At 40.7% G+C, this 25,171-nt stretch overlaps 1 protein-coding gene across 9 annotated transcripts in view; it reads left to right on the top strand.

The window, feature by feature from the left end:
* HIVEP2 (HIVEP zinc finger 2) overlaps positions 1-25,171 on the top strand; it is a 194,198-nt gene that overhangs the window by 156,036 nt on the left and 12,991 nt on the right. For all 9 annotated transcript variants that reach the window (XM_067466313.1, XM_067466307.1, XM_067466306.1 and 6 more), the window contains 3 exons: positions 4,226-4,270; positions 10,565-16,105; positions 17,788-17,942. In XM_067466313.1, coding sequence (XP_067322414.1) covers positions 10,961-16,105; positions 17,788-17,942 — 5,300 coding nt within the window. In that variant the 5' untranslated portion in view covers positions 4,226-4,270; positions 10,565-10,960. The remainder of the gene's footprint in view (positions 1-4,225; positions 4,271-10,564; positions 16,106-17,787; positions 17,943-25,171) is intronic.

Consider the following 25,171-nt stretch of genomic DNA (forward strand, 5'->3'; position numbering starts at 1 on the left):
AAGAGGCAAATGGTTTATCTCTGTGTCACATTTATTTATTCTGCATCAAAAGCATAAATAAGTGTAAAACTGATAAAATAAAGGGAGCACAAGCAGCTAAATAAGTTCAGACCAAAAACGGGCAACAGCGACTGCATTGTCACATAACCTCAGTCCTTTATGAAGTAACATATGAGTAGGTAATAATTAATGGATGCTAATTTTAAGACTGCGAGTTTTATCCACAGACATCACTGCACTTTATGAATTTTATGATTTTTTTAAAAAATATATTATGTGTCATTTTATGTATATTTGCTGTTGTAAATTTATGCTATTATAGCCTATATGTTTATGTATTGTTTATTTTTTATTCTGTGTGCTGCTCTGAGTCCCTTCGGGGAGATGGTAGTAGTTCTTCTGTGTGCTGCTCTGAGTCCCTTCGGGGAGATTGTAGCAGGGTATGAATGAAAATATTATTATTATTATTATTATTATTATTATTATTATTATTATGTGGATGAAATTATTTTTTCAAGTTTTCTGTCAGCATCAGGGGACAGAAGTCACTGAAACTAATTCTTGCAAAAAACAGACCTCTTCAGGGCTCAAGCAGAGGTGTCTTTTGCATGTATTGGTGTCTGTCAATTCTGTCCTTTGGAATTTCTCATCAGCACACTAGTAGTGACTGTATACTAGCTAAAATCTCCTGAATGCACTGCACAGGAAAATGAAGAATAATTTGGAAATGAATCCTTATTTCCTAAAATTTTAATATGAGGCAAAAATTGCATTTCTGGTTTCATTGTTTTAAATATTGAGCTGACTCCTACTATTCATTCCCATAACACTACATAATATGAATCAGTCGGGTTATATGTTCAACAATCGATTCAGTGGGTCTGTTCAGACTGGGAGTATCCAACAGCATTCCAGTCCATATGAACTGGTTTTATACCAGCATTGCATATGCAGTCATGGTTTCCCAAGCCCCTTTTAAAGCTGCCTAAATTGTAACTGTTACCACATTTTCCTCCTATAGGAAAACATTTTTGGTGTTACCTTTGCCTACTTAAGTATGATTTACATCAAGGATAGCAACTGCTGGTTTTCTGGGCCACAACAGTTTATCTGATTTTGAAGAATTTTTTTTTCATGTTTAACCATGCAGGTGATGTTTATGTTTTTAAAAGTACATGTAGTACTTCTGAAAGCTTCCAAGAGAATCAGTTTGACTTATCAGAGCCAGGAAAAAGGTGGTCTGAGCAGTTTAGAGAGATGGCCACAAACACAGTCTTCAAGAGTTACAATTTGCTTGCTCTTGATTTTTGTGCATTGGAACTGCATTGGCCACACTCCTAATCTATTAATACTCCACTTAATGCTCCTTTATCAACAGGAAAAGAGTAGCCCTGGTGTGTAAAAGAATACCAGTCTTCTGCTTCTACTTATGCTAGAGTTCTTGTGTGTGTGAAGTCTCCAGGCTCCCCCAGATTGGTTTCAAGAAGCATAGTAGCCTTTTATAGAGGGTTTTGCTGGTTGCTGCTGCTTCCATTCTATTCTTTCACAGTGCTGTTTGTAGCAATGTCTTAGATCTGCATAGGAACTCATTCAGTCTTTTTTAAAAAAAAACTGATCCAGGCTTTACTGAGTAGGTCCTGTGGTTTGAAATACATTTTTTCCTTTCTCTGAATTTTTGGGAGTTGAATAGTGTGTTTCAATTTGAGAAAAATATAAAATAAAGAAGGAAAAAAAGAAGGGTGATTATTGTTTTGATGTGACTTGGAATTAAAGAGATCCTCACTCAAAGAAGGGTATAAAAGTTTGCAACGCCTGCCGCGAATTGCCAGAGAATAGTCTAAGGCAACTGAAATCTAACTAGAAATTTGCCAACCCCCTGACTCACTTGTCTCATCTCGAGGAGCCCTTTGAGTCAGAGAAACTTTTAGAATTGTTTCTGCAATTTATAGTTAATGGTAGAACTGGATTTGTTGCTGAATAATGTGTGACAGGGACCTCAAAAGCCTCTCATTTCCTATACTGAGCAGATGATGAGTAGGATGAACGAAGGGAAGAGGTCTGCACAAGGAAGAGGAGAATACTGCAAATCAAACGTAGCAATGGGAATGCATCCTGCTGCTGTATTGGCAGTTCTCTGGAACAGGACCGAGAATTATCTGAGTGGACTGTTGCACGTACAGAGTTTTCTGTCCAGCCGTCTCTGCATGTGCTACCCCATGTGGAGCACCTCTTGCTGGATTGGCCATAGAATGGTGATAGAATCTGGAGCATTCTTGCTGCTTTTGACATTTCCCTCATTGTATCTGACAGTGATATTTGGTAGTGAGGGAAGATGTTATTTCCTTTATTTATGTAATAGCACAGCTATGTTGCCTCCAACCATCTGGTGTTCTTCTGAGTCAGTTTTTCTATCTCACAAGCAACTGTGCCTTTCTATTTGTTTGGTGTTTAACTAGTCAGATAATTAATTAGTATATTAATGAAGTCATTATTTTGTTAGTCACGAGGCAGAAAAAGATTTTGTCGGTATCTTAGGCTTTCATATGAAACTGAGTCTTCTGAAGAATAGTAAGAGTTGTTTAGGAATAATTCTTTGATCTCATTTTCCTTTTGAACTTATTTTCCTTTATTGTATGATGAGTCATGGAAGGAACATTTTTAATGGCGATATTAAGACTCTGGTATTCCACCCCTAGAGGATGGCCTAGTCCCTACTTGCTTTTCATCAGCAGGTAAAAACATTTTTCTGCCAACAAGCATTTATATACTGACCAGGGTATATATATATTGCCTTAACATTTTATTGTAAATTATCTTGTGACTCAGTAGAGTGAAAGTCACCTAGTAAATAAATTGAAGGGAATTTTTAACACCTGAAATTTACACTATCTCCAAATCAATCCAAGTTTGATAGCCTGAATCTTCCTGGTAGTCCCAACTATAATAGCGTCACCGAATAAATTATTGAATGTTGTGTCAAAAATTATGTAAATCCCTTCAATTCAATGGGTCTGCTGTAGTTGGGAGTCCCAATAGGATTCAGCTCATACTTTCATTTTCAGTCAACAATTCTTCTAAACCTTATCCTACATTCTACTCCTAAAAGATTAAAGTTATCAAATAAACCAGACTGGGAATCTTTAAGCAAAAGTTGTTGGTCTCTTGCACAAGATGTTAATAGAAAAACAAAGATTGAGTGATGCTTTAGTAAATTAACAATTAGCTATTATTTGGCATTATAATGGCTGTCATGTCTAAATATGTGGTTAGTTGAACACATACAGTAATTTGTGGTATTTTCCTATAATGGTGTCACATGTATGGGAGGTACCACCAGGAAAAAAAACACACAGCTCTGTCTTTTGCTGTTAATTCCCTGCATAACATTTAGGCACTGTAAAGAATAAGCAGGGCAATTGTTGAAGGGCTTTTGAGCTAACTAGAACAGATATTGGAGTGTTACTGTCTTCTCTCTTTCCCCAGTAGGCCTACCCCAATCAATTTTTAAAATCAATTTTTTAAAAAAAATCTAAAAACTTGGCTGTTCCGTTGTGCCTTCTCAGACTAGGAATCCCCACCCCAAGTCCTAGTAGCACCTTGGCATAACTAATCATCGCTGCACACCGCACTTTTAATCCTACGTGCCTCCTGCCATTTCAGCACTTTTAACCCTTGTACCCCAGTGCGCCGGCCGAACCAGTTTTTAATAATGTCTTGATGTATTGCCATTGTCGTTATTTTGCTTATTGTTTTGATTTGCTTTGCTATTGTTGTGTTATGTTCTCTATTGTATTGTGTTTTGAGGCTTCGGCCTGTGTAAGCCGCATCGAGTCCTTCGGGAGATGCTAGCGGGGTACAAATAAAGTTAATAATAATAAATAATAATAATTTTAAACTATGAATTTTAAATTCACATTTTATTAGTAGTGCTGTATTCATCTTTTTTTTTAAAAAAAGTATTTTATAGTATTGTGTTTTATGTGTGTGTTTTAACTATGTTGTATCCCACCTCAAACAATGAGAGGAGATGGGTAACTACTAATCTCAGTGGATATCAAGGGCCCACTGTATTCATGCTTTCTTCCTCTTTTTCCTCAAAACAATTCCAGTATATCTTTGTACATAAACAAGCACTTTAGTAATTTAACATACTCATCTCTGTATAAGACTTCCTATAATTATCAAACTTTTGACTAAGAACTTTCATGTTTTTCTTTTTCTCTAGGAAGCTTCAAGATAATCATGCATAGTATATGCCAAGAAGATGCAGGTAATACACAAACACATTTTTCTACTAAAGATGTACTTTGTTCTGACAGGAGAAATAAAATATTTCAGATTAAACAAAGATCTTTGTTGCATATAATCTTGGTATTTTAATTCTGCAAAATAAATAAATAAATAAATAAAATCAGAAAAGTTTTATTGCAGTTTACCCTGTCCAGTTTCTTTTGTTTAAAAGTAAGTGCCCAAATCCAATAATTGCTATAGATGCAATTATTTGGAAAAATAGTTCAGTTGTTCTAAGTTTGCAAACTGGCAGAGCCTTTTTGTTGTTCCACTTAGATTGAGTGAGTTTTTCAGGAGGCTGTGCTCTTTGTGATAATACATATGCTTTCTGAGACTTTGTCTGATAGGATACTTGGCTTCTCTTCTTTGAGAGTGCAGGGGTCAGCTGAAGACATTGCTTTGAATGATATAAATGCTGATTTCTCATTAGGATTCGGGCTATATTTTATTGTCCCTTCTGTGATTCCTGCACTAGTAGGAATCCTGCATCAGAAGATGTACATCTGGTATGTAGCTATAGCTCCATAACTGCATCTTTTAACACTACCCACCAAACCCAATTTTTAAGTGGCACAGGTCTTTAGCCGTTTTCATGTTGTTGGATAGTGCAGATGAATGGAAACATATCCAATTGTTTTTTTCTGTAGCTGGATATATGCGATTAAGATATACGAGATCTCGGAGATTAAGATCATCTGGGGAGGCCCTGCTCTTGGTTCCACCTCCCTCACAACTGTGATTGGTGGGGACAAGTGGTGGCTCCTTGGCTATGGAACTCCCTCCCCAACGAAATTAGATCAGCGCCCTCCCTCCTGGCCTTCAGAAGAAAAGTAAAAACTTGGCTATGGGATCAAGCCTTTGGGCAGTAAGCAGTACTTACTTACTTACTTAGGCAATCCCTCGTTGGACGAGTAGGATGGTCTTCCATTATGGATTTCCTTGTGGGTCCGTATGTGGCTGTGGAGCCCTATTCTTGCTCTGCATCTTCTTCCGCAGTGAGGGCATCGGTTTCCAGGTGGAAGGCGGTCCCGGTTGGGGTTGGCTTGACGCGCCTTCCTCTTGGCACGTTTCTCTCTTTCACCCTCCACTCGTGCCTCCTCAAATTCTGCAGCACTGCTGGTCACAGCTGTCCTCCAGCTGGAGCGCTCAAGGGCCAGGGCTTCCCAGTTCTCAGTGTCTATGCAAGAGTTTTTAAGTTTGGCTTTGAGCCCATCTTTAAATCTCTTTTCGTGTCCACCAACGTTCCGTTTTCCGTTCTTAAGTTCGGAGTAGAGCAACTGCTTTGGGAGATGGTGGTCAGGCATCCGGACAACGTGGCCGGCCCAGCGGAGTTGATGTTGGAGGACCATCGCTTCAATGCTGGTGGTCTTTGCTTCTTCCAGCACACTGACGTTTGTCCGCTTGTCTTCCCAGGAGATTTGCAGGATTTTCCGGAGGCAGCGCTGATGGAAACGTTCCAGGAGCTGCATGTGACATTTTCTAATGTTACACCATTAAGCTGTATCTCTGGCATTGGAGAGGGGACGGCTGGTGACTGCTGGAACAGCACTTTGGTTTTCTCGATGTTCAGTGACAGGCCAAGCTTTGTGTATGCTTCTGCAAAGGTGTTGAGAGTGGTTTGTAGATCTTCTTCTGTATGCGCACAGACGACATTGTCATCAGCATACTGGAGTTCTATAACAGATGTTGTTGTGACCTTGGTTTTGGCTTTCAGTCTGCTGAGGTTAAACAGCTTGCCATCTGTCCGATAGATGATTTCCACTCCGGTGGGAAGCTTCCCATCAACAAGGTGAAGTATCATAGCGATGAAGATGGAGAATAGAGTTGGGGCAATAACACATCCCTGTTTGACACCTGATTCCACCTTAAATGGGTCACTTTGGGAGCCACTGCTGTCCAAGAGTGTTGCCATCATGTCATCGTGGAGGAGCCGCAGGATGTTCACAAATTTGTTTGGGCACCCGATTTTGTGGAGGATGGTCCAGAGAGCGCTGCGATTCACTGTGTCGAATGCCTTTGCAAGGTCGATGAATGCCATGTACAGAGGTTGGTTTTGTTCTCTGCATTTTTCTTGGAGCTGTCTTGCAGTGATGATCATGTTCACTGTTCCTCTGGAGGGGCGGAAGCCATTCTGGGATTCTGGGAGGGTGTCTTCTGAGAGGGGCAGAAGGCGGTTTGCAAGGATTCTTGCGAGGATTTTCCCAGCGGAGGTTAGAAGGGAGATACCTCGATAGTTTCCGCAGTCTGTTCTTTCCCCTTTTTTGAAGAGGGTGATGATGGTGGCATCCTTGAAATCTGCTGGGATTTTCTCGGTCACCCACACTTTTTCTATGAGCTGGTGGAGTTGGTGTGTCAGCTCAGGTCCCCCCTCTTTAAAGATTTCAGCAGGGATCCCATCTGGTCCACTGGCTTTGTTATTCTTCTGTTGGCTGATGGCATTGCTGACTTCTTCCAAACTAGGCAGTGCTGCAAGCTCGTCCCTGGTTTGTTGTTGCGGGATTTGTGAGAGGACCTCTTCGGCCACATTGGAGCTGCGGTTCAGGAGGCTTTGGTAGTGTTCTTTCCAACGTAGTGCAATTGAGTTTTGGTCCTTCAGGAGTTTGGTTCCATCTGATGAGCGTAGAGGCTGTATCCCATGGTTTCTTGGTCCATAGATGACCTTTGTGGCTTTGAAGAATCCCTGAGCATCATGGGTATCTGCCAGGTGTTGGATTTCTTCAGCCTTCTTTGTCCACCAGATGTTCTTGAGTTCTCTTGTCCTTCTTTGGACCTCAGCTTTTGCACTGCCGTAGATCTTTTTCTTAACAGCACAGTTGATGTCTCTCTGCCATGCTTGGAAGGCTTTCCTTTTCTTGTCAATTAGCTGTTGGATCTCGATGTCATTTTCATCAAACCAGTCTTGATGTTTCTTGGCTTGGTATCCAATAGTTTCTTCGCAGGCTTGGATGATGGAGGTCTTCAGTTTGTTCCAATGTTCCTCGACACTTTCGGGGTGTACTGTGGGTAGATGGTCCTTGAGTGCTGTTTGGAGATGGGCTCGTCTGGAGGGCTCCTGAAGGGCTTGGGTGTTCATTTTGCGCCTTGTCTTCCTTCCTTGGAGTCTGCGCTTGGGGGCAATCTTGAGAGCCATCGAGGATCGAATTAGCCTGTGGTCAGTCCAGCAGTCGTCAGCACCTGTCATGGCTCTTGTGAGGAGCACATCACGGCGGTCTCTGGCGCGTATGATTACATAGTCTAAGAGGTGCCAATGCTTTGACCGGGGGTGCTTCCATGATGTCTTGAACTTGTTTTTCTGGCGGAAGAGCGTGTTGGTGATGACAAGGTTGTGCTCTGCACATTTGGTGAGAAGCAGGATGCCATTTGAGTTGCTGTTTCCAACCCCGTCTTTTCCGATGGTCCCTGGCCACAGGTCGAAGTCTCGCCCGACTCTTGCATTGAAGTCCCCCAGGAGGATGATTTTGTCCTCCTTAGGTATCCCCGATAGGACGGTATCCAGCTGACAGTGGAATTTCTCCTTGATGTCTTCGTCAGCATCTAATGTTGGTGCATAGGCACTTATGATGGTTGCCCGTTGGTTTTTGGCAAGATCGATTCGGAGGGTTGAGAGTCGTTCGTTGATGCCAGTGGGTGCTTCGGACAGATGTTTCACCAGATCATTCCTGATGGCAAAGCCAACTCCGTGCATTCTTTGGTCTTTTTCGGGCAGTCCCTTCCAGAAGAAGGTGTAGCCTCCTTTTTCTTCCTTCAGCTGTCCCTCTCCTGCTCTCCGGGTCTCCTGAAGGGCTGCTATGTCGATGTTGAAGCGTCCCAGCTCCCTTGCAATGATGGCAGTTCTGCGTTCGGGGCGTTCACTGCCACTGTTGTCCATCAGAGTCCGTACGTTCCACGTACCGAAGTTCATTTTCCTTTTTTGGCCGCAGGGTGGTGACCCCACTGGACGCGGCAGTCCAGTCAGGGATAAGTGAGGCAGACTATGTTTAGGGCACCTTTTCTAGCCCCCTCCCCATGTGGGGTGAGCAGAGTGGGTCCTCAAAAGGGCTGCTCAGTCGCGGATACAGCTGCCGAACTACTCAACTGCCTCGGACCTTGAGGTAGAACGACTGAGTCCGTACCCACCGCCCATGTGCCAGTCTGTGACTAGGGGCTTCCAGATTTCACAGTCCTGCCCCCGTCGCCACTCGCTGATCGCCATGGGACTTTGGTTGCTTGGTTTTTATTTTCTTTGGAAGACGCCTGTGCGTGGGTTTTTTTAATGTGTGGAGGTCAGTGCACAACTGATCAACACACAGACTTCACAGAGTGAGGTTCCACTGGTGATGTAGTTTAACACAATGACCGTGGCTTCTCAGTCTGTTGCAGCCTTCTTCCGCCTTCGCAGCCGTTGTAACATGTGCCATGTTATCCTCCGCCTGCTCCGCCGTTGAGGTCTTTGGGTCTTCGGACTGTGCTTGGTCTGGAACCCCCCTCCCCCCGCGGCCACTCCTGGGAGCGCACGACTCCAGTTGTTGTGCCTACAGGTTCATTGGAACGCGCAAGCCCCCTCACCACGACAAGGTGACAGTCCATCGAGGGGAAGTAAGCAGTACAAGGAATGATCGGGAGTATGTGCAATAGATATGATATTTGGAACGGCCTGGACTACAGTTGTTGGATTGCATGATTTTAATGTTTATATTGATATGTTTATATTGATTTTTAATTCCATGTTTTAATGTGAAATGATGTCATGTTTTATGATTTAATTGATAATTGTATGTTATTATTGTTATGTTAGGTTTCTATATGTGAGGCATTTAATTTTGCCATAATTATGTTGAAAACCACTTTGACTCCCCCGCTGGGGTGAGAAAAGCAGTATACAAGTGAAGTAAATAAATTAATATTACAATAAGCATCCATTGAGTCCTTTGAGAGTCCTCAGAAGGTCTCCACAATATAACCTCTTTGCAGGGTGTTCAACTACAGGAAAATAGCTTGATACAGCTCCACTAATTTCCATCCTGGTTATCAACACATAAATGCAGGTGAAGGGGTGTACATTGTTTTAAAATATGAGTTTTGGGGAAGGGTTTTACTGTTGCATGGCAGTAAAAGAGTCTGAACTCCATGATGACTTCCCGAATTGGCTATGATAACATAAGTTATCAGTTAATCTGCCCCGAGTCCCTTTGGGGAGTTGGGGCAGGATATAAATAAATATTATTATTATTTATTATTATAAGTTGGACTTTTACAATTGTAACTCACTAACAGAATGCCAGCAACCACTATCCTTTCACTTGTCACAAATTCTCTTCTTGTTTACATTGATCACATGTGCTACATGATTTGAGTATACATTTGTGAAATTTGTATTTTAAAATTAAACAATTTGATTGTTTGATAATTTTTGTTGTGGCCTTTTGTATTTTTCTATTAGAATATTGGTAGGTGCCTAAGAATAGTAGAATGGCTGTATGTTGTTAAATCAATATATTTAGAAGTATGGCTCCAGAAGCATCTGAATATGAGGAAGAACTTCCTGACTGTGAGAGCTGTTTAGCAGTGGAACTCTCTGCCCCGGAGTGTGGTGGAGGCTCCTTCTTTGGAAGCTTTTAAACAGAGGCTGGATGGCCATCTGTCAGGGGTGATTTGAATGCAATATTCCTGCTTCTTGGCAGGGGGTTGGACTGGATGGCCCATGAGGTCTCTTCCAACTCTTTGATTCTATGATTCTAAGCAGACATTGGTAAAGGTTGCACTGGTGCTGCCAAAAACAGTAGCTGTAACTATAAAATAAAAGCAAAGTTAAAGAAAATAGCATATTGATGTCATATCATACATTTTATGAGATAAGAAGGGGAAAAGATGAGAATAATTGTCTTTGTATGGCAACTGAGTAGCTCACACAGCATCTAGTTTCAAATTCTTGCTTACTGGTAATATGACTGTGTAGCTTTAATTTTACATTTAATTCATACTATTGTTTGGTTTTAATTGTATCTGTCTTGTACTCCATTTTAAACATATTTTATTAAGCTATTTTACAATGTTTTCCCATTCTTTCAATTGTATCCTTTTGTACCATCCTAACATGACCTGTTTATGTTTCCCAATATAGTGTGTGCATGTGTGTAAGATGCATACAACTATTGCATCACCTTATGTTTTGTTGACTGCAATAAAGGCATTATTGATTGATGTATCTACTTTTGGCATCAAACCCACTACATAATATTTGTCTCTTAAGTTTTTAATTGTATTGATCTCTTGTCATTTGCTTTCTTCCTTGCAGGCAGCTGCATCTTTTTGGGAAGAATGTTTGGGAACCTGCTTTAGTTAATGAGCAAAGATATCCCTCTGGATCATTCTTCATCAGAACTCTTCATAACCATGGATAATGTTAAAATACAAATCATGACAGATGTATAATAAACTATTCAAAGGAAATTCCTGCCATGAACAGAACTGTGTGACAGTTACTTCTTAGCATAGACCTACAAGAGATCTAATGCCTAAAAGACTACTGTGTGGAATGTTCCACAGAGAAAGAGAAGTCTGTGAACTTGGAACAGCTCTGAATCCATGGGAGCAATCATACTTTAAAAACATAAAGCACAGCACTGGATACACTTCATGTGCCTGTACAGCTTTCAAGTGAACTAGCACTTAGAAGACCTTGTGGGACAAAATGGACTCTGGGGATACAGCTGTAGGGCAAAATGCTACCTCAAGGTCTGGAGAAACAGCTAAAGTACCAAGTAGATGGAGACAGGAACATCCAGCCAATGTCAAGATGACTGCAATTGGCAACCTGGAAGGACAGGCCCAGATTGATCCTGAACATGGAGAAAGCCCTGCATCTGGCCAGCTTTTCAGTTCTGGAAAAGTGGTGGCACCCAGTGATGTTACCCAGCAAGCCACAGACAAGCAATACCCACAGCACCTTTCAACTCCATATTCATGTCAGCATTCTCTTTCTTTCCCTCAGCATTCGTTGCCACAAGGATACTTGCACAACCTAAAGCAGCACCAGAGCCTAGAAGGCCATAAATGGCCATTTCCTGGCCATCTGCAATCAGTTTCCTCTGAGGACTTATTTCCATTTCATGTGCACAGCCACAGTGGAAGTTTTTCCAGAAAGAAAATTTCCAGTTTGAACCCTGCTTACAGCCAGTATTCCCAGAAATGTCTAGAGCAGCAGTCAGAAGAAAGTCATAAAAAAGAACATAAACCCAAAAAGCCTGGCAAATATATTTGTCCTTACTGTAGCAGGGCTTGTGCCAAACCTAGCGTACTTAAGAAACATATTAGGTCCCACACTGGGGAGCGCCCATACCCTTGTGTCCCTTGTGGCTTCTCGTTCAAGACAAAGAGCAATTTATATAAGCACAGGAAATCGCATGCTCATGCAATCAAGGCAGGACTGGTACCTTTCACAGAATCGGCTGTATCAAAATTGGACCTAGATTCCAGTTTCATTGATGTAGAAGCAGAAATACATTCAGATGGGGAGCAGAGCACAGATACTGATGAAGAGACATCTTTACTAGTTGAGGGTTCTGACAAACTGAGCCCAGTTCCACAAATTCCACTGGATATTACTGGCAGAAGTGGGTTTCACACGTCCATAGATGAATCCTTGGCAGGCCCAATGAAAGTCCCTATTTTGATTATTCCTAGAAGTGGTGTTCAGTTACCATGTGAAAGCTCTCAGCACATTGGGTCTGATAACCTGCAAAACCCGTTAAGTACTAAGTCTGATGACTCTCACACTGTTAAGCAGCGACTTGCTCTAAGACTGTCTGAGAAGAAAGGACAAGATTCTGAGCAGTCATTAAATCTCTTGAGTCCCCATAGTAAAGGTAGCACTGATTCAGGTTATTTTTCACGGTCAGAGAGTGCAGAGCAACAGATAAGTCCACCAAATACCAATGCAAAGTCCTATGAAGAAATAATCTTTGGAAAATTCTATAGGATTAATCAAAGGACTCCACAAGCTGTAGCAACAGCTAATCAAGATCTCACTTCAATGGGAAGAAAAAGCAAGATGGAGCCATTGTCTCTCACAGGGTCTAGACTAGATGTCAAAATGCTTGAAGATTCAATGTCTCCAAATAAAGAAGCACTTACTGATCCTAGTAAAATTGGTGCTCTAAAAAGTAACCAAGTCTTTAAAGATAATACAGAATCCAAACAGTCTCAGATCATCACATCAGCCATCAAAAGTGAATTAGCCCTTTTCCCAGGGAATCACCCAGGTGATTCACCTCTCCTCCTAGAACCTCCAGCAGATGGAAACCCACTCATTAGAAGCAACTCTATGCCAACATCATCTGCAAACAATTTGAATGTCCCATCAGCTTTACGAGGAAGCCATTCATTTGATGAGAGGATGACTGGTTCAGATGATGTTTTTTATCCTGAATCAATAGGAATACCCCCTCAACGCATGCTAAGAAGACAAGCAGCCTTTGAGCTGCCATCATTACATGAAGGACACACTGATTCAGAGTACCATGGGAGAATGGGAAAGAACATTATGATGGTTTCTGGCAGATCAGGTGCAGGAGAAAAAGGGCCAGGTGTGAGAGAGAAGAAGCTCTCAGCGATGGAGAGATCCTTTTACGATGGGGATTCTTCTGGAAAGCACTATAGAAAATGGGAAGACCATGGGGCCCTGAAGCATAGCTATAGAGATCTTTCAATTGTAAGTGGGTCAAAGCAAGGAGGAGAATATTTTTCTGAATCGCCTACACAGTTGCAGGGAGTATCTTCTACATATGGCATTATATTTGAGAATCGAAAGCGTAGAATACAGAAGAGTGTTGGGGATGAGGAAGATACACCTTCACTGTGCAGTGGTTCCACTGGCAGCTCCATGAGTGGTGACTTTGATCCTAAACTGCAATTCCAGGAAGGAACAAGGAGTGGATATGCCCTTCCAGGCCATGACAATTCTGCTCATTCCCTTCCAGAGCGCTTTGAAATCTGCAGGCCCCACCTGCAGTCGGGCAGTCCAGCCACTAGTATAGATGAATTCCCTTTAACAGCTGAACAAGAAAAGACAGGAGAATCTCTGAGTAGAAAAGGAAATGTAATCTCTGTCATTCAGCACACAAATTCATTAAGCCGGCCAAACTCATTTGAAAGGTCTGAATCTACAGAACTTGTTGCTTGCCAGGATAAAATATACTCATCATCTGAAACTTGTGAAACTGAGCTTGTAGCATCCCCAATGAGTCCAGATAGGGTTCAGCAGACAGAAATTGCTGACAGTGTTAGCAAACAGCCCTCTTCGTCCCAGCATTCTCAGCCATATCATATTCAGCCCAGACTTGTTCGCCAGCATAACATACAGGTACCTGAAATTCGTGTCACAGAGGAACCAGACAAGCCTGAGAGAGAAAAGGAAGTCCCAGCAAAAGAGCAAGAGAAGCCGAGTGAGGAGTTCCAGTGGCCACAAAGAAGTGAAACCCTTTCCCAACTCCCAGCTGAAAAACTCCCACCTAAGAAAAAGCGCTTGAGGCTTGCTGACCTGGAGCACTCCTCTGGCGAATCTAGCTTTGAGTCTACAGGGACAAGCCTTTCCCGCAGCCCCAGCCAAGAGAGCAACTTGTCCCACAGTTCAAGTTTTTCAGTGTCCTTTGAAAGGGAAGATAGTATCAAGTTCATAACGTCAACCAAGCAGGATGAGTTTGGTAAACAGTCTGAATTTTTAACCGTCCCAGCTGGTGCTTATTCGCTTTCCGTCCCGGGGCATCACCAACAGAAAGAAATGCGCCGTTGTTCATCTGAACAGATGCCATGTCCTTACCCTGCTGAAATCCCAGAAATACGAAGTAAATCCTTTGATTATGGGAATCTCTCTCATGCTTCTGCAGTAGGAGCACCTCCTATGACTTTATCCCCAGTGAGAGAAAGGAAGAAGTGCTTTTTGGTTCGGCAGGCTTCATTCAGTGGTTCTCCTGAGATTTCCCAGGGTGACCTGAGTCTAGAACAAAATATCAAGCAAGAGCAAATGGAACATGGGCATGTTGCTCTCCGGTCTTCCCAAGTCACTTGGCCTAATTCCCCCTCTTCTATACAGTCTGATGACTCTGGGAAGCAGTCTTCTAGTTCTTGTCCACCACGCAGCACTAGTTTATCCCCACTTTCCCGTCCCACAACTCCACATGCACCTTATATTCCAAGCAAATACACAGCGGAACAGCAACATCTATTTGCACTGCAAGAAAAGGTTCCTTTTCTCCCCATCCATAATACTTTACTGCAGTTTCCATACCCATCTGTTTGCATGGTACACTTACCATCTCAGCCCCTATGGCCTTCTGAACTTTCACAGACCCACTTTCAACGTCATTTTGCACAGCAGCTTCACAAATCTTACTCCAAGCAACCTTTCTCAACTGAAAGCCACCCAGGATACCATCTGGAATATGCCCAGGAGCATATTAGAAAGAAAACTGCTGATTATGTACATACTAAAGAGCAAACTTACCAGCGTTACTCAGGAACATCTGGGCAGTATTCTAAAAATGCACTTGCAACATACCAGCCAGATAGTAGCATTAAATCAACAGATACCTCTTCTGAGCAGCAGCTACAGGTAGATTTTGAAACCCAGAATATTGGACCTGTTCGGTCATTACCAGGAACAGTTGTTCCTGTCAGGATCCAGACTCATGTGCCATCCTATGGTAGTGTTATGTACACAAGCATTTCCCAGATCCTTGCTCAAAGCAGCAGCCCTGCTATTGTCATTTGCAAAGTAGATGAGACTCTTTCTCAAAGGACATTGGCAACAAGTGCAACCATGCATGGAATAGGATTCAACATAGCACAGATGCTAGGCCAGCATGGAAAGTTAGACAAATACCCCTTGTGGAAAGTACCACAGACCCTGTCACTTAATTTAGACTCTTCCATCCCATTGTGCTTGACTTCCAGTTCAGACACTGCCTCTACCCTGGGTGGAAATAAACGGATGCTTTCACCAGCAAGCAGCTTGGAACTCTTTATGGAGACTAAGCAACAAAAGAGAGTCAAGGATGAAAAAATGTATGGGCAAATTGTTGAGGAGTTAAGTGCTGTAGAACTCACCAGTTCAGACATAAAGAAAAGTTTTCCCAAGCAGCAAAAGCCTCAGTTGGTTAGGCAGAGCTGTACTACTGAGCCAAAAGAAAGTGTGCCGTCCACCCTATCTTCTTCTCCATTATCACCTGCTTCATCTCAAGATCTGCAAGCCACTGAGCCTTCCCAATTGAGCAGGGAGAAGCTTCCCAGTTTTGATTCTGCTTCACCAGGACAAAGGTCCAGTGGCACTTCTGATGGTAGGCAGTCCCCAGAAGAACTGGATGTGGATGAAACTGCATCGGATATGAGTCTGAGCCCACAGGAGTGTTCATTGCCTTCAGGTGAAAGTCAGACTGAAGACCAGTCTAAACAACAAAAGTTGCCATTTGATATGTTGGTACAAATGACATCCCAGCCCAGTGGGAAAACTGTTACCTCAACAATTCTCCTGACAGATCTAGCAGACATCCAACAAGTGTTACAGTATCCTAGTTTGCGCACCACTACAACTGTGAGTTGGTGTTTCTTAAACTATACAAAACCGAATTTTGTTCAACAACCGACTCTGAAATCGTCTGTTTATGCTTCATGGTGCATTAGTTCATCTAACCCAAACCCATCAGGACTGAGTACAAAGATTACCCTAGCACTCCTACGGTCCAAGCAGAAAACCAGCACAGAAATATATACATTGTCTCCAATGCATAGGCCTGGAACAGGAAAAGTAACATCATCAAGTGCATGGAAACAGTTTGCTCAGGTAATTAATGCATTCCTAAGGATCCACATGTTTTTATGTAGATCCTGTAATAGGAATAAATGTACCGTGCATTCAAGACTTTTCAGAGTAGCGTTTTTTAGAATAATTTCTCCAGGGTGGTGAATCTATTGCTTGGATGGCAATTGTCTTAGAGAAGATCTGTGAGCATGAGCTATCAAGAATATGGTGTCATATGTGGATTGGCAACAGTTTTTAAATATATTAATTCACATAAATAGTTCTTATGGAGGAAGTTGTATCCTAACTAGCTTATTAGCAAGCAAAATGTGTTTCAGAAATTGTGTCAGAAGTTGTGTTTTTATATTTTTAAAAATATAACAGATGTCATTTATCTTAAACACAAAATTGATTAAATTCTTATAGGAATGCAGTGAATGTGTATAAAGGTGTCATACTCTGAGCAATAGTAGTGGCCTTTCTACTCTTTAAAAACCACAACTGCCTGCTACTCCTTTGCATTATATAATTTTCCAGATAACAAAATGGCAAGGCTAAATTGCACTTTCAGAGGCCTTTGTTTTCAAATATCTTTAAATTTTGTTGCCCCTTGATGCGACATTTTAGGGAAAACATTGGGCTTCCAGCTGTTGCCCAAAGTTAATATCACGTAACATAGTGGTTCTCCAAGCATTATCAAATATAAAGTGACCATCGGCCAGTTTAGCCGATGGTCAGAGATTTTGGAGTCTGAAGTCTAAAACATCAGAAGGACCAAAACTGAGAACCATTAATATAGAAAACACATCTGTCTTGGGCTTTAGAAACATTGAGGCTATAGGGCAGATCACAGCTAGAAAAGTGTGCCAAATTCTACAACAAAGAACATTCTTTTTTTACCCTCCTCCTCCTCCTCCTCCTCCTCTAAAAAAGATAGGTAGCAACCTGATGTAGGCCCAAAATAACAAAGCAGTAATATTAAGTGTGGAATCATCTGGGATTTTTCTGGCTCTGATGTAAAACTGGCTGTATCCCAGGAGGCTGTAAAGATCTGGACCCTTCTAGGAAGGCCCTATATCCCAGGATCTGATCCTAGGTTTTCTGTTTATCCCCGATTATTTAACAGAGTGGACTCATACAATCAAATTTAAAGCAGAAAACCTCGGATCAGATCCTGGGATATAGGACCTGTTTGGAAGGGCCCTGTGTCTCACCTATGAATGAGTACCTAATGCATTGGGTTGGGGAAACCAAAGGCAGTTGGACCTGGTTTGTTGCCACATCACTGCCTTTTGAACTGTAGGCAGAGAAACTAGTGTGACTTACCACACCAACCCTGATGGGCCAGATGGCTTTGAGCAGACTATGACTTGAAATCCCAATGCTAGCAGTTGGCTGATTTTGATCACCTAGTAAGTGTTCTTTATCTTTACTTTTTGTGTATATGTGATGGTATTAAATGACACTGTGCTTACAGTATCTCTGAGCACTTAGAAAACTTTCTTCTGCAACCTACCACCTATCTTATATATTGCTTGACACATTTAAAGGGCCACAATAATTAGTTTCTTAAATCAAAGCATAATGTATGGTTTCAGTATGCCCTCAAGCATTTGCATGTTTGAGGCACAGTGCAGTTGTTCTATTTTATGTTTGTTGCATTTATTTTGTGTTTCAAGCATTTTCAACAATTAGTGACTTTTTTCATTTTTTATATTTCACAGATGAAACAGGAGCCATTCTTTGTATTCGGCAGCAAGTTTGAAAAGAAAGCCACGGGGAATGTTATCAAAGAAAGAATTAAAGGAGACAGCCATGGAGATAAAGATATTGTAGCCAAACAAACTGAGCCAATGCGAATTAAAATTTTTGAAGGAGGGTAAGAATATGCCATTGGAATTAGCATTGAAATTAGCAATTGGAATTATCCTAGAAAAAAGTTCCAGAGTGCTTTTCAGGGCTTATTCAAGGCAACCAGAGAAAGATAAAAGTTTATTTTCTATCAGTCTCAGAATTCTCCAGCCACCAAAATAAAGGGTCATACTAGCTGAGAGATTCCAGGAGTCATATTCCAAATAAAATAGCCAATCTAGAGCTTGGAAATAAATATAATCATAGAGTTGGAAAAGACCATAAGGCCCATCCAGTTCAATCCTCTAGTTTTGATTTGGTTCTGCTCAATGCCTAGATGGTCAGTTGAATTCTTGATTCCTTGGTATTGAATAATTAACCCCACACTTCCGCCACCTCATTTAACATAAGTTTTAGAAACTCATTTTAAGCATCACCATCATGCTACGACAGAGGACCTAATACCCTCTTTGTCTCATGGTATGAATCATGTCATTCTCTGTTTTTGAAGTTTTGGAAATAGGTTGGTATAATGATTATATGTTTTAGGTGAAAATTTGTATTGGATAAAATGCTTGTATTGCAGAAAGAACAGTAGGAAACTCCCCATTTATAGTTTATTAAAATATGCACAAATAATCTAACAAAGAAATCTGACTGAAACCATTATGAGGGTGGATTTGCTTACTTGCTTGATTGATAAAAGAACAGGATGAGAGAGCTTCAAATCAATTGAATCTTTAATAATGTTATAAATCCAGAAAAATACTGGACTAAAAAGGCCATAGAATTCATGGATTTGGATAGATTATCGTGCCTAATGAAAAACCAGAATAAGGAGAGTCAGACTAACTGGAGCTATTGTAAAGAATACCTAAAGAATATTCAGAAATAAAAGATCAACAACAACAATAATAACTCAAACAAACAACAGGAAATATGGAATTAAAACCAATAAATGACAATCAAAATATTTAATAATATATAACCCCTCTGTGGACCAAACGGAAGTGACCAGCAACCTACCCCCCCCAACCCCCTTTCCCTCCCCCCCCCCCTGCCCTACACCCCCCGCCCTCCCCTCCCCTCCCCTCCCCTCTACCTCCCTTATGTTTTACCCTACTATCGATTCTAGTGTCTTAAATTTCTAAACTTTCCTTTTTACGTATTGTTCCCACTCTTTCGATGTTATAATCTAATGAAAACTAATAAAGAATATTAAACAGGATAAATCCATAAAAATATAAATTTATTTTCTTAGCATTAAGATTAACTTAGGAACTACAAGTCATGGACTCTCTTTTTCACTAGTGCCCCATCAGGGTTGTTGTGGTAACAAAAATGACCACTCCATTTTTCTTGTCAGGTGTGCACCTGCTCTTCATGTCTGAATATATTCAATAAAATGTATATTTTAACATGTTAGACTTGATTTTTACGTGTGGTTCCTCAATATATCACTTTCTTATTTATTTGTTTGTTTGTTTGTTTGTTTATTTTCCATTCTTGTACCCCGCCCTTCTCATCCCAAAGGGAACTCAGAGTGGCCTCACAACCAGTAGCAATTCAATGCCCAACAAGCAATTTCCAAAAATAACCATTACAGTTAAAACCGACAATAAAACATAACTTATGAAAACAGCAATTAAAATCATGCAAATTCAAAATTGTAGTCCAGAATCCGTCCATTAGTCCTTCGCTTTAAGAGTTCTTAATTATTTCAGTTCTTCCTACTGCTGTCTTAGCCACAGTCAAAATTTCCAATCAGATCTTTTTTTAAAAAAAAAAAAATTCCTTATATAGTTTTTTTGTATATGCTATAATATAATTCTGAATATTTCATAGTGTGATTCTACCAAATACGTATGAACTAGTATGGGATACAGTGACTTATATCCTGGACTAGCACTCCAAGGAGCTGAGGTTCAAATCTCCACTGAGCCATCAAAATGGAGTAGGTGACCTTGGAGAAATAACATTCAATCTGTCTGAGAAGAAGGTGGTGGCATACCTTCTCTGAATAAATCTTGGCAAGAAATGTAATTATAAGATTGCCATGCGGCAGGGTTGACTTGAAGGCACATAGCAACCAAACAGCTAAATATGTTTTTACAATGAATCTGTATTATTTTGGTACTTTTTTGTCTCATGCATTACTTGTTTTTATTTATCAAGGTATAAACAACCATTGGAATAATAATTTAGTCATTGACTGCACTGAGATTATGATTTGTCTTTGTGAGCATAAAATTCTGCATTAAGCTATGTGTGTTTCTTCTCTTCTGTTTTCTTTGGCACATGAGAGGATGGAGCTAGATATTTGTTCTTCTAATTTGCTAAAAACATAGTTTATCCTTCCATCCAAGTGCAACAGAACAAGGCTGAGATCAGAATCCCAAACCACAGTCGTGGACAAACACAGTACATTGAGAACATAATTCTTGCCAACAGAAAAATTCAATACTTGTCGGTGAAAGGACCCAGTTGGGCCCTATTTTCTGTCCCTTCTGAGGTGACAGTGGACAGAAGAACTGTAGTCGAGTCCCTACCATATGCCCATCCAGACCTCCTCTGCTGTGTAACTTGCTAGAGATCTGAAAGTCAAATCACTTCTGCCAGTTGGCAGTTAAGAAAAGTAGAGAAGTTCTTCTGTGAAATTCAGAAACCTCTCTCTAATTTCTCCAAATGTTAGCAATATTAAACAATTTCTATTACCTCTGCAACCATATAAAAGAGCAATGAGACACACCTCACAAAGCAAGATGGGGGCAAGGCCTTGTCTGCCTTGCTGAGTTTGAAACACTGAACAGGGATAGATGTGCACAGAGAGCCTGAGTATAGTGCAGTTTAGAGCAAGAGACTTCTCAGTAACACCAGAGCTATAGAAAGATGGTAGAAAAATCCATGCTGGATATGTGTGGAGGAGTGGGGTGTCTTAGATAATTTTGGATAGAGGTTGGGGGTGTATCACCCCACCTTGTAGTGTTCTGTATAAAGGAGTCATCACTAAGGACAGGTGTTGCTCCCTTCTAAAATTCAAGCACTTTTTTTGGTGATGATGTGGAAAGCATTAAGCAAAGCTGCGTGCTCCCTAGGTATCTTTATGCCCTGCTCCTGTACATTTTGAGGTCTCTAGTAGGGACAACATGGACTGTATGTCACTGCCTCCACATATGGGCACTGTGTCCTCACATGGGAATAAACATGCTTGCTTGTCTCGGTGAATTTGGCTGCTTTCCTGATAGTCATTCTGTTATATCACACCTCAATATATTCATGCATCGTTTGAATGCAATGTATCTACCCGATTTGGGAGACATTGCAATGAGAGAATTACAGCAGTGTTGTTAGTGGGAGTAGCGATAATGCCATGCTGATCCCGCATTCCTCTTGTGTTTGATAAAGAACCTTATCCCTGCGAGCAAATTTTCTGTGAATGCAACACCCAGAGTGTCTGGCTGTGTCAACTAAACACAACCTTGGGATCTCCAGTGTTGATATGCACTGGTTGTATAGGTTAAAAAAGAGACCCTGGTGCAGTTTGGAAAACAGATCCATTGTCACATATACAAGATATGGTTTGTGTAATTGATTTGCCTGTCATGACTCCAGAAATGATTTTTGTGTTTTACAGAAACAATTTTCTTCTGCCTATATTATTGCAGAACAAGGTCACTCAGAAAACTTCTGGGTTTTGGGTTGTGGATTTTTTTTGTATTAGAAAATATAAACGTTGGATGACTACCTTTCAGGAATGCTTTATGTTGGATTCCTGCCCTGTCAGGTTTCAGACTAGATTACATTTGGGATCCTTTCCAAGTCTTAGGATTTTGTGATTTAGACCTAAGTCACCATTGTCCCAAATCCTTAAAGTATTGAAATAAAGTAGCCTCGTAGCATATGCAGAATACAAGCAAAAATTATAGCCACCCTCCCCAATAATTCTGTGAATCCTTCTCACTGAAGGTTGAAACTATTGAGTCACAATACTATAGTGGGCTTTTTTTCTTCATATTTTGGTCTTGCACACAAAATAAAAACAGCCAGTGAAAGCTCTCCTGCCCTGTTTTCCTATTCCAGGTGGTAAGCCTAGCTTTAGTGTAGTTAAAACTCTCTTAAAGAGAAGATAGATGCTTCTCAGGACCACTGAAGTCTTGACATTCTTCCTTCTGCTTTATTTTGGATTCCCTAGTGGAGTCATCTCAACTGCTATCAAACAACTTTGGGGCAAAGTCAAGGGCAGGGCAAGTTCTCCCATCAGTTGTCAATCAGTCATCTTTAAATATGCTAACACATCCAAGCACAGTGTGTACCTAGATGTCCTCTCCATGTGCTCAGTGTTGCTTACTCCCACATAAGAAACTGTGTATTGGATAGATTGCATGCAGTCTTTAGTATTCTTGGAGGTCTTCAGCTTCAATGTTGTTTCAAATTCTGTGTGTATACATTTGCTTTCCTGTTAATTCGGTTCACTTGCGACTGATCACTTCTGAAGGGAGCTGCTGTTGTTGTTGTCATTGTTGTTGTGTTGTAGTAGTAGTTATGTTTATTTATATCTCCCTTTTCTCTCTAAAAAGCAACCCCTTTCAAAGAGGCTCCATGTGTGCCCCCTTGTAGGACCTACATGTTAGTCCCAATTAAAGTAGGCCCAGTGAATCAATGGGACCTATTAAATCAACACTTATGTAAGCTTACTGGGTCTAGAAAGTTAACTAGAAGTTAGATTAACAGATTCAGTGTTTGGTGTATCACTTTTAAGGTGCCCCCCCCCCCCCCCAAATGCTTTTCTTCTAGTTTTCTACTGCGTTTTTCTTTTAAAAGATTTATTTTATTTATTTTTTTAAAAAAACATAGACAGCAAGCCTATTATTTCAGACTTGCTTTTTTTGTGTCTTACCAACACTAGTTTCCTTGTTGCTGTTGTCATTCAGAAGGCACTAAACATTAGCCGGTAGAATAATTCAAATGAAGATGTTTGAATAACAAAGTTAGTTTTCCATCACCTTTGACTTTTAATGCCAAGAACATTTATAGAGACCATGCTCTATGAAAATGAAATTTATGGCAGGCTGAAAATAACAGACCATCAGTGTTACAGCCTTAGTTAGCAAAACCAGAAAAATGCACTAGGCAAAGTGGAGTTCAATAAATAAGTCAAAAGTCCACCATGCAAGCTAGCAAAGCAGTTACGTCAAATCCTATTGTTTGCTGAATGTCTTGGAAGTATAGGGCTCTTGTTCAAAGGGTGTTGTGCCATGTTGTACAGGGACATTGCTTCTCCTAAACCCCCTCTGCCCATACTATCTAATAGAATGCTTTCAAAAGTGAAGCAGCTTCAAAGACATATTTAAAAGCAGCATGAAAATAAAGTAAGGAAGCTCATTACATCTTGGCCATGGTAGGTAGAGAAAGTGGCAACAGCATAATTATTGGCGCAAATAATAGTGAGAGCTCAATTTGTGAGTGGCCAAATGGAAACCTTGCTGTTCATCATTAAACAAGGGATATTTTAAAATTTCTAGAGTGGAAGATATCATAAATGTCATCTAGTCGTAACCCTCTGTATATTGCTATAGATACGAATAGCAAGGCTCTTAGCTGACATTGCTGATTGGGCCATGAACAAAAGTGGTCCTTTGATTATTGATACACACTGCTTATTTTATGAAACAATCAAATTTTCAAACAAAGGAAGTATGTGTTTCCTTTAGAATTAAAGCAGAAACCCAATTTTGTTTCAGCCTTTGAATTCATAAAATAATAATAATTATTATTATCCTTATACTGTGAAGGCACACAGTGGCTGAGAGCCCTCCAGAACACTCTTGACCATTGCCTGTCTCACCCTCCTTCCAGCATAATGTCCAGAGGACAACCCAAAGATCAGGGAGGAGGATCGGGGCAGTTGCCACATGTCTTGTTTTCTTCCTGGCATAAGGATGGGGCAAGCAGCCCCATCCTTATGCCAGGAGGAGAACCTGGGGATGACCTGAGCCCCACTCTACCCCCTCCCAGTCCCACCCTCTCACAGGCCCTCTCCCTCCTGGGCCTGTCCCACCCAACGCATGCCTGGCCACCCTCCCCGCTCTTGGTCAAGTGCACAATGCGACCCCAAAGCAAAAAAGTTTGCCCATGCCCACTCTAGAAGCCAAAACTGAGATGGTCATAGTTTGGCTATATCATGAGAAGAGGTGGCATTCTTTAAAACATGGTAATGATAGGTAAGTTGGAAGGCAATAGGACAAGAAGAAGACCAGATTACAGATAGATGGACTCAGTCAAAGAAGCCAAGACTCTTAATCTGCAATACTTTAGCAAGGATGTTGATAACCAACAGTCCTGGGGGTCTCTCATCTATAGGGTTGCAATAAGTTCAAGTCAATTGGAAAGCAGGTAAAACAACAAAGCAACTTGAACATGGCTTTCACATACTTTTTTTTCGTCATAAAGAAGGATGAGCAGCAGAAGTAATGGAAAGTTTCATAATATTGATTGTTATCTTTTTTATTATCTCAGCCGTTTTGTAGTAACTACTTCATTTTTTTTCTATTGGTGTTGGTAGCCATCTCAATCATTATTTTGCTATCAACGGAAAGACAGAATTGAAAGTATAACAAAGGAAGGATGACAAATTAATTAAGAAAAAAATCCAGTTTTTCTTTTAGATTTTTGAAAGTTATGGGAAATTTAATAGTATCAGGAGCAATCTTTAACTGGGCAAAACACTATTTATAAAGCTGAGGCACACAATATTTTAACGTAATGTATTTGGTGTAAACTGGATAAAGAAAATAAAAAATTCCACATGGTTGAAATTGGTTCTGTACATACATCACACACTTGTATGCTTTGTTTAGTCTCCTTTTCATTGTTGCTAACTTTGTCATAAAGGATGAATGGTCAATGAAGTTCAGATTTGCACATGTTTGCATGTTCTGTTTGCTATCTAGTAGGCTCCAGCAAGTAGAAATGGTCATTTACCAAAGCCCTATCTATATGTAAATGTTTTATCAAGCACATTACATAGGTAGGTTGCATTCTCTGATATAATACACAACTCTGTGGAAAAGGTGTTGTTGTTGTTGTTTGGCTTGTGTTCACTTTTAGTGCCATGATTTCTGCTTCAGGAAGTGATTGTGACTATAAATTTTGTACAGTATTAAATAATAAGTGACATTAAGGGGGAAAACAGAACAGAAAGGTCACAATGGATCTTTTCCTGCCAGGGCCCCAGGACTTCCTTGGTGGAATAAAGTT

Source organism: Anolis sagrei, chromosome 1 (assembly GCF_037176765.1).
Source record: "Anolis sagrei isolate rAnoSag1 chromosome 1, rAnoSag1.mat, whole genome shotgun sequence".
NCBI lineage: Eukaryota > Metazoa > Chordata > Lepidosauria > Squamata > Dactyloidae > Anolis > Anolis sagrei.